The 14330-nt window shown below is 35.6% G+C and overlaps 2 protein-coding genes across 2 annotated transcripts; both read right to left on the minus strand.

Moving 5' to 3' along the window:
- Positions 1–685: 685 nt before the first annotated feature.
- On the minus strand, positions 686–10692 carry LOC142345930 (uncharacterized). The gene is made up of 2 exons (XM_075398394.1): positions 9357–10692; positions 686–1213 (listed from the first exon to the last, which is right to left on the minus strand). The coding sequence occupies exons 1-2, from the start codon at positions 10536–10538 to the stop codon at positions 782–784; spliced, it is 1614 nt and encodes a 537-aa protein (XP_075254509.1). The 5' UTR covers positions 10539–10692; the 3' UTR covers positions 686–781.
- A 1149-nt stretch (positions 10693–11841) lies between these two features.
- LOC142345536 (uncharacterized) lies at positions 11842–13954 on the minus strand. The gene has a single exon (XM_075397613.1). It carries the CDS (start codon positions 13907–13909, stop codon positions 12008–12010), a length of 1902 nt encoding a protein of 633 aa, XP_075253728.1. The 5' UTR covers positions 13910–13954; the 3' UTR covers positions 11842–12007.
- Between the last annotated feature and the right edge of the window lie 376 nt (positions 13955–14330).

Below are 14330 nucleotides of genomic sequence, written 5' to 3' on the forward strand. Positions count from 1 at the left end.
CCCTTTCCTCAAACACTGCATTTCCCCTCGCTTCGAATGTTATTTTTACAAATTATACGAGGAATTAAAATCGGGGTGAAATGGTAGTGGGAGAAAAAAAGGGGTGTAAGAATAACTTATACATGGTATCTACAGCCTTATACCACTAGTAGACAATAACGAACTACTAAATTCTGATCATATTAATGATTTTTGTACATTGTATAAAAATTTGACCATATTTATCCACAATGAAATGGTAATAGATGTTATTCTGTAAGCAAAAATAATAAATATGATCAGAACTTAGTAGTTTGTTATACTCTATTAGTAGTCTTATGCTGTAGGTACTATATAAAGATTACTTGTAAAGGCTGAACACCCTATCGCCGATATCGAATCAGTCAGCCATTTCCGCGTCTACACGCAAAACTATCTCGCCAAAAAGACATCGACACTCAGCTCAAAACTTATCAAAGAGCTTGTTGGAAAAGTAATTGAATGAGTTTGAATATTCATTTAATTAGCATCAAATGATAGAAATAAATTACAATCTAGAGATCGTGATAATAAAAATAATATAAACATAGCATTGATGCAATTTATCTATCAATCATATCGGAAAATGGATCTATTCTGCCCCCCCTGCCCCCCCCCCCCCCCAGCTTAATGGACCTTTAAATTTTCACGAAGTATTTTTTACATCACTATTTTTTATATAGTAACGTGCTATATAGGGGGTGGGGTTAAAAACTCTGGAGGTGATGATACAGCTCCCGGAAAATTTATATCAACCATAAATTCACTTTCGCCTTCGGTCAACTGGGAAAATCAAATTCTTTGTCAAGTCGAAACTATTCCCGTCGGGGTGTAAAGTAACAATGCTGTTTTCTGAAGCACATCCAGCAGGCTGAACAAGAAGAAAGCCCTGTGAATCAACAGATTTAATCACTCCTTTCTTCTTTTCCATCAACCTTTCTGAGTTTTGATTCATCTTCTGATTTGATTCTAGCTCTATGAAGTCAATTTCTTGCGCCGAATGCATCCACATTGAACAGTAATGGTTTATAAGTGTGTCGTCAAAACCATGTTCAGCTGCGTAGTTTGTTAAATTGGAGAAATTAGCGTATATCGACGCTAGGAGGTCTTCACGCGAGATGTTTGATTCTGATGATAAAAGCTGATTTATGGATACAGTTGGGGTTTCGTTGTCTAAGTTGATCCCGATTCCAACCTATAAATTAAAAAAAAATAAGCTAAGAGTTGTTCAGTCCCCTGATGTCAATTTTTATCAATTCTCGGAATTTTATAAACATAGCCGGAATAGCTGCGAAAGAATAGACCTGCGTGCCATATAATAGAGATAGAAACAGATACAGATCTAAATTGAAAAAATCGACGTTGCTCAAAAAACTTTGTAAAAAAAACATTCAGCGATAAATTAATAAAGCTTGTTAAAATTCATCCCGCAGAAGCCTATTATTAGGGACCTTTACTGCACATATGAGTTCATTTGACCTTAACCAAATTCAAACTAAGCTTAAGTTTTTAAAGTGCAAAAGTGATTTTATTGAGGGAGGTAAGTCACGTATGATCAAAATCTAATCACGCAAATAACCTAAAAACTTCTGCTAGAGAGAGTGAGAAATGACGTCACGCGCGTAAATGCCGTTAGTGAGAGGAACAAGTCATTCAGAAAATTTGACTTTTTCAGCTTTGCTGTGTGAACAAATGTAAAACGAAAAAACAGCGTCAGAAGACGAAACAAAAAAACATAGCCGGAAGAATTCCGGAAGCGACTCGAAGCATCAAAACTTCACTAAGAAAACCGTAATTGCAATGAAAGCCATTACCTTTTGTATTAAACCATTAACTCACTACATCCCCAGGTCTGGTCTAAAAATTGGTGAAACTTAAACCACTGTCACCAAGAGAAACAAAATGCAGCAGAATTTTATATCATTGAAAACGTTTGGTAAAGTTAAAAAACCGAAATAATTAAAGTGGTCAAAAAAGTGATAGACTGAAAAAGCTGACAAGGTTATCAATTGCCCTCAAATAATTCATGATTTTAATCTGAAAAAGATCGCGAAAGAAAACGGCAGATAATAATCTTAGAAGCTAAGTTAAATCTTTTCAAAACAGAAAGCTCAAATTTAAGAATCAGAAAACTCCTATAATTACACTTCTAATCACTGCAATTAAGACAAAAAGCAACACCACTTGTTCCTTGTTGTACATATGCTAGACAACATGATTTCAAACTAATTCGAAAAGTAAATTGATCATTAGCAGCAGAAGAATATTCAAAGGCAAAAAAACGTTTAATTTAATACCAAGCCCGGAAGACCCCCTAGGAGGTCTTCACGCGAGATGTTTGATTCTGATGATAAAAGCTGATTTATGGATACAGTTGGGGTTTCGTTGTCTAAGTTGATCCCGATTCCAACCTATAAATTAAAAAAAAATAAGCTAAGAGTTGTTCAGTCCCCTGATGTCAATTTTTATCAATTCTCGGAATTTTATAAACATAGCCGGAATAGCTGCGAAAGAATAGACCTGCGTGCCATGTAATAGAGATAGAAACAGATACAGATCTAAATTGAAAAAATCGACGTTGCTCAAAAAACTTTGTAAAAAAAACATTCAGCGATAAATTAATAAAGCTTGTTAAAATTCATCCCGCAGAAGCCTATTATTAGGGACCTTTACTGCACATATGAGTTCATTTGACCTTAACCAAATTCAAACTAAGCTTAAGTGTTTAAAGTGCAAAAGTGATTTTATTGAGGGAGGTAAGTCACGTATGATCAAAATCTAATCACGCAAATAATCTAAAAACTTCTGCTAGAGAGAGTGAGAAATGACGTCACGCGCGTAAATGCCGTTAGTGAGAGGAACAAGTCATTCAGAAAATTTGACTTTTTCAGCTTTGCTGTGTGAACAAATGTAAAACGAAAAAACAGCGTCAGAAGACGAAACAAAAAAACATAGCCGGAAGAATTCCGGAAGCGACTCGAAGCATCAAAACTTCACTAAGAAAACCGTAATTGCAATGAAAGCCATTACCTTTTGTATTAAACCATTAACTCACTACATCCCCAGGTCTGGTCTAAAAATTGGTGAAACTTAAACCACTGTCACCAAGAGAAACAAAATGCAGCAAAATTTTATATCATTGAAAACGTTTGGTAAAGTTAAAAAACCGAAATAATTAAAGTGGTCAAAAAAGTGATAGACTGAAAAAGCTGACAAGGTTATCAATTGCCCTCAAATAATTCATGATTTTAATCTGAAAAAGATCGCGAAAGAAAACGGCAGATAATAATCTTAGAAGCTAAGTTAAATCTTTTCAAAACAGAAAGCTCAAATTTAAGAATCAGAAAACTCCTATAATTACACTTCTAATCACTGCAATTAAGACAAAAAGCAACACCACTTGTTCCTTGTTGTACATATGCTAGACAACATGATTTCAAACTAATTCGAAAAGTAAATTGATCATTAGCAGCAGAAGAATATTCAAAGGCAAAAAAACGTTTAATTTAATACCAAGCCCGGAAGACCCCCTAGGAGGTCTTCACGCGAGATGTTTGATTCTGATGATAAAAGCTGATTTATGGATACAGTTGGGGTTTCGTTGTCTAAGTTGATCCCGATTCCAAACTATAAATTAAAAAAAAATAAGCTAAGAGTTGTTCAGTCCCCTGATGTCAATTTTTATCAATTCTCGGAATTTTATAAACATAGCCGGAATAGCTGCGAAAGAATAGACCTGCGTGCCATGTAATAGAGATAGAAACAGATACAGATCTAAATTGAAAAAATCGACGTTGCTCAAAAAACTTTGTAAAAAAAACATTCAGCGATAAATTAATAAAGCTTGTTAAAATTCATCCCGCAGAAGCCTATTATTAGGGACCTTTACTGCACATATGAGTTCATTTGACCTTAACCAAATTCAAACTAAGCTTAAGTTTTTAAAGTGCAAAAGTGATTTTATTGAGGGAGGTAAGTCACGTATGATCAAAATCTAATCACGCAAATAACCTAAAAACTTCTGCTAGAGAGAGTGAGAAATGACGTCACGCGCGTAAATGCCGTTAGTGAGAGGAACAAGTCATTCAGAAAATTTGACTTTTTCAGCTTTGCTGTGTGAACAAATGTAAAACGAAAAAACAGCGTCAGAAGACGAAACAAAAAAACATAGCCGGAAGAATTCCGGAAGCGACTCGAAGCATCAAAACTTCACTAAGAAAACCGTAATTGCAATGAAAGCCATTACCTTTTGTATTAAACCATTAACTCACTACATCCCCAGGTCTGGTCTAAAAATTGGTGAAACTTAAACCACTGTCACCAAGAGAAACAAAATGCAGCAAAATTTTATATCATTGAAAACGTTTGGTAAAGTTAAAAAACCGAAATAATTAAAGTGGTCAAAAAAATGATAGACTGAAAAAGCTGACAAGGTTATCAATTGCCCTCAAATAATTCATGATTTTAATCTGAAAAAGATCGCGAAAGAAAACGGCAGATAATAATCTTAGAAGCTAAGTTAAATCTTTTCAAAACAGAAAGCTCAAATTTAAGAATCAGAAAACTCCTATAATTACACTTCTAATCACTGCAATTAAGACAAAAAGCAACACCACTTGTTCCTTGTTGTACATATGCTAGACAACATGATTTCAAACTAATTCGAAAAGTAAATTGATCATTAGCAGCAGAAGAATATTCAAAGGCAAAAAAACGTTTAATTTAATACCAAGCCCGGAAGAAAGTTGCAGTAAATAGTCTTAAAGGGAAATTGCGGAAAAGGCTTGCTATCAAACTCTCAGATAGCATGATAGCATAATGTTGAATGAAATCAAATGCAAACCAAAGAAATGACGAAAATTTAAGAAAAAGCTGAAATCATTCCTTTTTAACTACTGAAAAAATCAATATACCAAAAATAAATGTAGGTGCCAGGACAAAGATAAAAAATACTAACTAGAATGTGAAGAATATGGGCACAATGTAAGGAACACCGTAACAAAAACACATTCTTGATTTTTGAAAGCTGAAACTCAATAAAAAATTCAAGAAAAACGAATACATTTCATTGTTCAGCTTTCAAGACATATAAAAGATAACTAATCATCCGATACAAAGATCTTTTCTCCTGAAGAGAACAAAACATAGGAAAAAGCAGAAATCATAAATACGAAAAATTGAATCATTTTGCAAAAAAAATGGTCAGAACACTTTTAAGACGGCATTTATGAAGAAGTTTTAACTGTTTTCTACAAACCTAACTCCAAAAAATGATTGAATTTTTATTGAAACGAAACTAAAGTCCCTCATGTTGCACAAAACGACTATTTCTAGCAATTACAACCAAAATACAAACAAAAAAACTGACGAAAATCGGAGAAAAACTACCAAAATCGGATTAGCACATGTAAATTTTATAATAAAAAATACATTGAGGTAGAAAGAGGCATTGAGTATATGAATTATCAAAGAGAAGTTGCAAAATTAACTGATTTTTGACAGGAAGACGGTTAAAAGATCCAAAAAAGAAGAAATTAATAGAAAAAAAGCCAAGAATTAACTAAAAAATCAAGAAATGTGCCAATTTTCAACTTGAAACGCATTTTCTCGCTCTGCAAAACACTGTGGAATCAATTTCCGAGGTTGCCATTTCAATATAGTATCGCCTAAACTTTATTTCGATCACAAACCAATTTAAAAACAAAAATTGGGCCATTCAGTTCAAAAAACGGCTAAGAACGGTTATCTATATGTGCCATTCAGTCAAAAACTACTTTTCAAAGTCAAAAAGTCCTTCACTAAACGAAGCGCATGATAAAAAACTTCTCTCGCTTATCGAAAATCTGTTCACCGAGACACCTTTTCTCACTTTCGCTTTTAGGTCAAAATGCCGCGTGAACAAATCTACTTCCTGTAAAAAAAAACATAGCCGGAAGAATTCCGGAAGCGACTCGAAGCGTCAGAAATTCACTAACAATACCGTAATTGCAATGGAAGCCATTACCTTTTGTATTAAACCATTAACTCACTACATCCCCAGGTCTGGTCTAAAAATTGGTGAAACTTAAACCACTGTCACCAAGAGAAACAAAATGCAGCAAAATTTTATATCATTGAAAACGTTTGGTAAAGTTAAAAAACCGAAATAATTAAAGTGGTCAAAAAAGTGATAGACTGAAAAAGCTGACAAGGTTATCAATTGCCCTCAAATAATTCATGATTTTAATCTGAAAAAGATCGCGAAAGATAACGGCAGATAATAATCTTAGAAACTAAGTTAAATCTTTTCAAAACAGAAAGCTCAAATTTAAGAATCAGAAAACTCCTATAATTACATTTCTAATCACTGCAATTAAGACAAAAAGCAACCCACACTTGTTCCTTGTTGTACATATGCTAGACAATATGATTTCAAACTAATTCGAAAAGTAAATTGATCATAAAAAAGACATTAGCAGCAGAAGAATATTCAAAGGCAAAAAATCGTTTAATTTAATACCAAGGCCGGAAGAAAGTTGCAGGAAATAGTCTTAAGTGGAAATTGCGGGAAAGGCTTGCTATCAAACTCTCAGTACTGCCTTATGTTGAATGAAATCAAATGCAAACCAAAGAAATGACGACAACTTAAGAAAAAGCTGAAATCATTCATTTTTAACTACTGAAATCAATATACCAAAAATAAATGTAGGTGCCAGGACAAAGCTACTATTATACTAACTAGAATGTAAACATGGACACAATCTAATGAGCACCGTAACAAAAAGACATTCCTGATTATTGAAAGTTGAAAATCAATTTTAAAAAATTCAAGAAAAACGAATACATTTCATTGTTAAGCATTCAAGATATAGAAAAGATAACTAGTCATCCGATACAAAGATCTATCCTCCTGAATAGAACAAAAAAATAGGAAAAAGCAGAATTCATAAATACGAAATATTGAAACACTTTGCAAAAAAAAGGTCAAAGAACTTTTAAGTTAAGACTGCATTTATGAAAAAGTTTTAACTGTTTTTTCAAAACTTAACGCCAAAAAATGATTGAATTTTTATTGAAACGAAATTAAAGTCCCTCATGTTGCACAAAAAAACTATTTCCAGCAATTACAACCAAAATACAAACGAAAAACTGACGAACATCGGAAAAAACTACCAAATTCGGATTAGCATATGTACAATTTTATGAAACAAAATTACATCAAGGTAGAAAGAGGCGTTGAGTATAGGAATTATCAAAGAGAAGTTGCCATATTATCTGATTGTTGACAAAGAGACGGTTAAAAGATCCAAAAACGAAGAAACTAATATAAAAGCCAAAAATTAACTAAAAAATCAAGAATTATGTGCCAATTTTCAACTTGAAACGCATTTTCAGGCTCTGCAAAACACTGTGGTATCAATTTCCGAGGTTAACATTTCAATATAGTATCGAATAAAATTTATTTCTACAAGAAACCAAATTAAAAGCAAAAAAATTGGGCCACTAAGACGAAAAAACAGCTTAAAACGGTCATCTATATGTGCAATTCAGTCAAAAACTACTTTTCAAAGTCAAACGTCATTCACTAATCGCAGCTATTAAAATTAGAAAAAAAATCGATGAGAAAATGCTGCATGTGAACAAAAGACCACGAGCGAGAAAGCTTATTTTTGTTCGAACTCCTTTTTCTCACTCCATTTTAAAATTAAAGCAAAAAAAATTCACGCCGCAAAACCACTCGCTTTTTCGCTCCACTTCCTGTTTCGGCGTGACCAAAATCACTACTCCAATTTGACTTCAAAAATCATGAAAATGTGTGAACAGATCTCAAAAAAAACATAGCCCGAAGAATTCCGGAAACGACTCGAAGTGGAAATCCACTTACATGCCATCCATCTACACATCAGACAAAACGTGCCTCCAATAAATTACGCTTATCTTGAAATAAAACCATAAAAGAAAAAAAAATCAAATCTATTAAAATATGAATAAAAATCTGATCAAATTCTGTCATAAATTGATACCCCAAAAATTTATCTCTTCCACAATTACTTCATTAATACAACTAGTGACTACTAAAATCACTTATGAGATTTTTTAAAAATAATTGAAGCCAAATCATGAAAAATAAGCTTTGACTAAAAAAACTGGAAAAAGTTAAAATTTTTTTTATTATTACAAAAGCAAAAATATCTAAACAAAAAATCTTTTCAGCCAATAGGGTACCCAGATGCTCGCAAAATAATAGGCAAGTCATAATAGGTTAAGAAACTCGTCTAAAAACAGAAAAACGAAAAACTGCGAAAAATTAAGAAAATTAGTTCCAATTTTCGACATTTTTCGTCATATTTCTCAACAAAAAACTGCTTCATATCCATAAAACTGTAATTACTAAAAATTGCTCAAGTAATAGGGGTATCTTCAATACCCATGAGGCAGTAAAACAAAACAATTGTAAAAAAAATCGTAAAAATTAGCCCAAAAATCAGCAAAATACATGAAAAACATCCGAATTAGCATAAAATTCATATAGATTTTCAGAAACCTTCAAACCACTACCAAACCCAATCCAGAAATAAAAGCAAATCATAACCAAACCTCTTAAACAAAAAATGAGAAAAAAACTGCTTTAAAATGCCGCACGTGCACAAAAAATTTCGCTCGCTTACAATTTGTTTCACACCTCAATTTCTCGCTCTCTAGAAAACCGCGATATGAACAAAAAACCCCTCTCTTTTCGCTCCGCTCTTCATTTTGTTCAGCAACAAAATCACTCAAATTTTTTCACGTGTTTCATTTCCCGCTTCAAAATTCACTCCAATAAAATTTATTTAAAAAAAGGACTTCTCCAATACTCCTCCTCGAGTCTTAAAAACCATGAGACAACCAATACTCCTCTTCGAGTCGTAAAAACCAAGAACACCGCAATATAGCTTCGCTCAGCTTACAGCTTCGCAGCTATAATAAAACATGGAGAGCAATTTTATTTGCATATTGCAGCTAAGTATACTAACTCTGTTAAGGCTATAGCTTTTTATAATATTACATTGTAGTTTGTATTTATTTTCAACAGATATGAATTTTTGCAAACAAAGACAACTAAAACAGTCATTGAAGCTATTAAAAATGGGGGATTTTTTCTGTTTGAGCCTGTCCCCCCCCCCCCCCCCCCCCCGCCCACGTAATTCACCCCCGGTTACGGAGTGCGTGCCATTACATATAAAATCATTATGTAAAAATATGGCATGTGCATGGGATGGGGGTGCAAATAATATGCACCCACTAAGCTGCGGGAGGCGGGTCACAAATGCACAAGATCCAAAAAAAAACAAAAAAAATGTTTAAAATCACAAACTAACCAAAAATTTCATCTGACCATTGCTGCAAAACTCTCCATTGACCAACACACCTCCGACCTTAACAGCCTTCTCCTCCAGTCCAATCTTCCCTTCGTCAGGGGTAACATAAATATCATTAGGCCATTTTATCACTACAGGTAAATTGGTTTCTATCGGAGCTAGTGCTTTGAGAGATTTGATCACTGAAATTGCTGCTAAATGTTGAACAGTTGACGGGCATTCGGTCATTAGCCTGTTTACATTTCCACTTTCACATTCGGAGTTTGATAAAGCTAGGGAAAACGACATCATAGCGCAACCTTTATTGCTGATCCACTTATTCGATCGCCGGCCTTTGCCTTGTAACTGAACATCGGCAACACAAATTACGTCATGGGTTCCGTTATCGCTTAAAAGCTTTGAAACGTCCATGGTCGAATTCAGAACTTCTGTGTGTAGGACTAAAGGAGGATTTTTGGTTAATGAGTTTTGATGCTCTTTGATAACTTTTATGAACGTTTGAGAGAATGTTAAGTAATCAAACAATGCACATTTTTCAGCTGTTGTAAAATACAGTTCTTTATCTGATGACTTCGATATGCAATATTCGGGCAGCCTTTCACCGACCGAAAAAATTGAGAATTCTCTGTTTTTCAAAGACTGTCCAACAAGAAACCTTTGCATAACACAACTTCGAACGCTTTCACTGAAAAGTAAAGTTCCGTTTGTGTGACATAAATTTCCAATTAATTCTGGTCCAGTTGAGAAACTTTCAGCACCAAATTTCAGCAATTCTTTCGGAAGTTCTTTCAAAGTGTCTTCATTTTGGCTACATAGATTAACTGCGCCTTCTAATCCAAGATTTGGGCTCAAACTGCAAACCAGACCTCCGGATCTCTGGAATATTTCCAACTTTTCAACGTGTTCTTTGTCGAGGAAATCGGATGTCAGAACTACTAGTTTCGAATTCGCATTCCAAGGAGTTTTTAAAAAATCTGACATCGTCAAATGGTGAATTGAAAACCGCGTTTGATCAATCAATTTTTCAAGAGCTTCAATTTTGCTGTCAATTTTCGGATCCGATTTAGCTCCGAAGAAAATAACATCCATATTTAACGCGAAATTAACAAATTTTCTAAAAAGAAAGACCGTCGTTTCTAATTCCGATTTGTGAAATATTCGACGTAAACAGAAATATTTCATCCGTAATTCAGAATTTTATTAGGATAAGCAGATGATAGGTGGTCAGTTTAATTTATAGAAATTTGTAAAGAAGGAACTTCAAAATAACATTCATAACTGCTCATGTCCAGTTGATTTTAGGTGGCCATATTTCAAGCAAAGATATTTGACATTTTCAGTGAAGGCGATTAGTTGATTCGGTTGCTCTTGAAGTCTGTTCGCCGTCAGAATGAATGACGAATGATATTTGATTTGTGTATTTCTGTCTCTCTTTGATCAGCTCCTGAAGCGACTCTGGAAGCGAAAATGTAGGAAGGGAATATTTACTAATCGTTTGCAAGCTCAACTCTAACAGGCTAAAATTGGGAAGGGTTATTCTAACAATGCATAACGGAAGTGCAGAATCTGGGATATTGTGTCTGGGCCAGAATACGTGACCCTGGCTTGAAGTTAGCAAAATTGTCAAGTCCTGGGCGTCTAAAAAGCACCAAGGGTGTTTCTCGTAGGTTTCCACATTTAACCTGGAACCAGGGTTAATGCAAGGGTACCTTACTCGTCGGCCTGAAAAGTCTATCCAAATTGGGGCGACGAGACGGTTGGTGCAGTTTATAAACTGACAGAAAACTTTAATATCCGAAGGGCGGCTTCTGATTTTACTGACGTTTATATCAGCAAAGCTTGGGTGAAATTGCGCTCTCAATTGGCTACTAGGACACGATGCGGTTGCAGAAGTAGGATTTAAGGCATCACTCAATGACTGGGAATTGTTTCCCACTTCTCGACTCATGAGAGGTCTTTGAATCCCAGCTTTTTCAGATCTTCGTCAGCCATTAGGTTATGGTCCATTCTACACTGAAGATAGTCACGTGACTCGATTCTGCATTTAGTGGACTGACTTCTATTTTTCTTCATACACTCCATATAAGCTGTCATCAACTTTGTGCATTCTCCGAAATGGTCCAAAGGAAAGCTTCCCTTATCAGGAGCTGTTAGTTTATGTCTATGTGGAGGCTGTGCCATATTTTAAATCCATTATTATCTAGAAATTCAGAAAATTTAGGTTAACTGTGAACATAAAATTTTTTCTAAAATAATAAAAATGAATTTGAAACTCACTCCAAGGACAAAATACCCAATACTAAAATACCCCGTGTGTCTATATATCACCAACGTGAAAAAATATAACCAATATTTTACCCTGTTAAAACGTCATTCGCCTCCCGTTTTAATTTAGCCAGAAATTGTTCAATTTCAAATACTCCTATATAAACTTACTGATTTCGAACAGAAAACGTTCGGCGGATGACGTTTGAAAACGAAAAGCTTTCGAGATTTTCAAAAGTTGAAATTGTGCAATAATTTGATCAATAAATATAACTTCATTTAATGTAAATGGGCGCCAATAAACAGCACTAGGGGTACAAGTTACTGTAGCTTCAACGTTTAATGGTTAACTAAATTGTTTTGTAAATACATCCTATCACATCTAATTAATCAACTGGTATATCATTTTGTGCCATGTTCTGCTGGAACCCTCGCATTCGCGCACCATTTTGATCAATGTCAACAGCGAGCAAATTTAAAAACGCTCGACCTCCTTCGTCACCTGCGGGAACCGGCACTCTTTGAGGCCCGGCATTGGGTCTGGGTTGTTGAGGTGGTTGTCGACCCTCAGCCGCGGCCTGTCTAAATGCTGGTTCAACCAGTCTTATTATTTGAGGAATTAGCCAGCCAAACACAACTCTCAAGAGGTAAGTTACTACGATGTTGAGACCACGTTCCATGGATTGAACGAATAATATTCCAACATTTCGGAAAAAGGGTACCCTTCTGTATAACACTCGCGCCACGGAGTACATGAAAGCCAGCGCTGGGTAGCAAACTATGTAGCAGAAATATACATCAATAAGAGCTGAGGGCAGCACAGTGTGAAGATATCCCATCGCCACAACCATTGAGAAATCGCGACCGAATCGGCAAAACTCTCCGATCCACAATTTGTACAATTCACCATACCTTCTCGCGTATAGAAGTCTAAATGAAGTGAAATACAACTTCAATTCCTCACACATTCGGATCAGAAGAATGATTACTAGTAGGCGGACGAAACCTTCAATTTGACCACCAGATCGTACAGCTTCAAACACTATCGTGAACTGGGGAAGAACAATAAACCGTGCGGCTATCCACCAAGAAACTTCGGGAAGCTCATCCTCGAATTTCTCTTTCTGAATCACATTTACAGAGTTCAGGAATTCAGTGATTGGTTGAAAGTCTATGACAAAATAAGACATTAGTGTGATCGTTCTAGGGAAATGTAGGAGTCCGAGAATAAGAACAAAGATCTTCTGCCGAGATACTGTTACTGTTGAAGGACTTTTACTGCCACCATTTTGACCATCGCCACTCGCATCCGCTTCAGTGAGAGAAGGAGCATGTTGAATAGTGTCAATTTTAGCCACTACGGGTGGTTTAGGGTTGTTGGCGTTTTTTAACTCTACAATTGCGTAATACAGCCGCCGAGCTACTAATTTGTTATCGACGTTTAAAGGTCCCATGCCAATCAAATCTTCGTCTAAAATCAAAAGCCAGGATCCGTCAATTTTAGCTTCTCTGAATGCTGGACGATAAGGCTCCATCCAAGGTCCCAAACTGTCCAGCCAAAGATCGACATCATTCACAGTCCATTGAGAGATGTCTATTCTCGATTCGTCTTTTTGAAGTTCGTCATCTAAATCTGGTCCGGGGGCAACTAACATTACAACAAGTGATAGCAAGATGATTCCCAAAATTAAGGCTGCGTTCATCAGCAAGGCCAAAATAAATTGCATGCCCCTCCAATTAAGTGGGATTCGTCTATTCAAAATAGGTCGACCGATGCCTCCGAATTGTGCAAATGTTGCAGGGCCAATGGCTCTAAATCTAGCAAGGACACTCCTATCTTCATTTGTGAGGTTCCTTTTCCGAGCATCTAACAGATCCGAATACCAAATTTCCATGGCATCACGTAATGAATAATCTACTTCAGGATAGGCGGCCCATTGCTTTCTACACTCCGGGCAGATGAATGATTGCCGTGCCAGTTTTCGGGCTTCGAACCAGCGCGCTAAACATATCCGGCAAAACGAGTGTCCACAATTAATGGTAGTTGGCTCCAAAAGAATTTCAAAACATATCGAGCACTTGAAGACATCTGGCACCAAACTGGCTGCATCTTCATCCTCGTCACTCTCGGTTTCTATAAGTCTCTCTAGTGGGTTACTAGTCACAGTGGTTGCAAGTAAAATTGAGCTTGGTGATACTTCTTCTCTGTTAGCGGTCACTTCTGTTTCTTGGACTGGAGCAGCAATGTTGTTTTCCTCATCGCTTTGCGCACGATCGGAATCTGACATATTGCAATCACAGAGCCACAGGTAATCTCTGAAAAAACGGAAGATGAACTAAATTTGAAGTTCAACCAGGGTTATTCAAATTGCAGTGAACTGAGAAATGCTTAACATTAACTGAATAAAAAATATTGATGAAAATGGTAACAATTGATGAAAATGGTTTAAAAAAAGAAAGACAAAAAATCAATATGTAACACGCTTTTTACAGAGTTTTCAGCGAAATGGGCATCTACAAAGGGCAGATTGATCCATTGAGCGTCGAAAAAATAGAGCGAAAATTTCAAGAGTTTAACTTTGAGGGAAATCAATAAAGTTATTGACAATCTAAACAACAACAAAGCAACAGGACCGGGATAGATCAATGCTTGGGCAATGAAATCCGGAAAATATGCTCTTGGGACATATCTTAAGATCATATTTAACT

Source organism: Convolutriloba macropyga, chromosome 9 (genome assembly GCF_964194025.1).
Source record: "Convolutriloba macropyga chromosome 9, txConMacr16.3, whole genome shotgun sequence".
Classification (NCBI taxonomy): Eukaryota; Metazoa; Xenacoelomorpha; order Acoela; family Convolutidae; genus Convolutriloba; species Convolutriloba macropyga.

Coding starts and splice junctions, on each gene's coding strand:
- LOC142345536 (XM_075397613.1), bottom strand. CDS start 13,909: ATGTCAGATTCCGATCGTGCGCAAAGCGATGAGGAAAACAACATTGCT.
- LOC142345930 (XM_075398394.1), bottom strand. CDS start 10,538: ATGAAATATTTCTGTTTACGTCGAATATTTCACAAATCGGAATTAGAA. Junction 1,214..9,356: donor ATGGTCAGATGAAATTTTTG/GTTAGTTTGTGA, acceptor TTTAATTTATAG/GTTGGAATCGGGATCAACTT.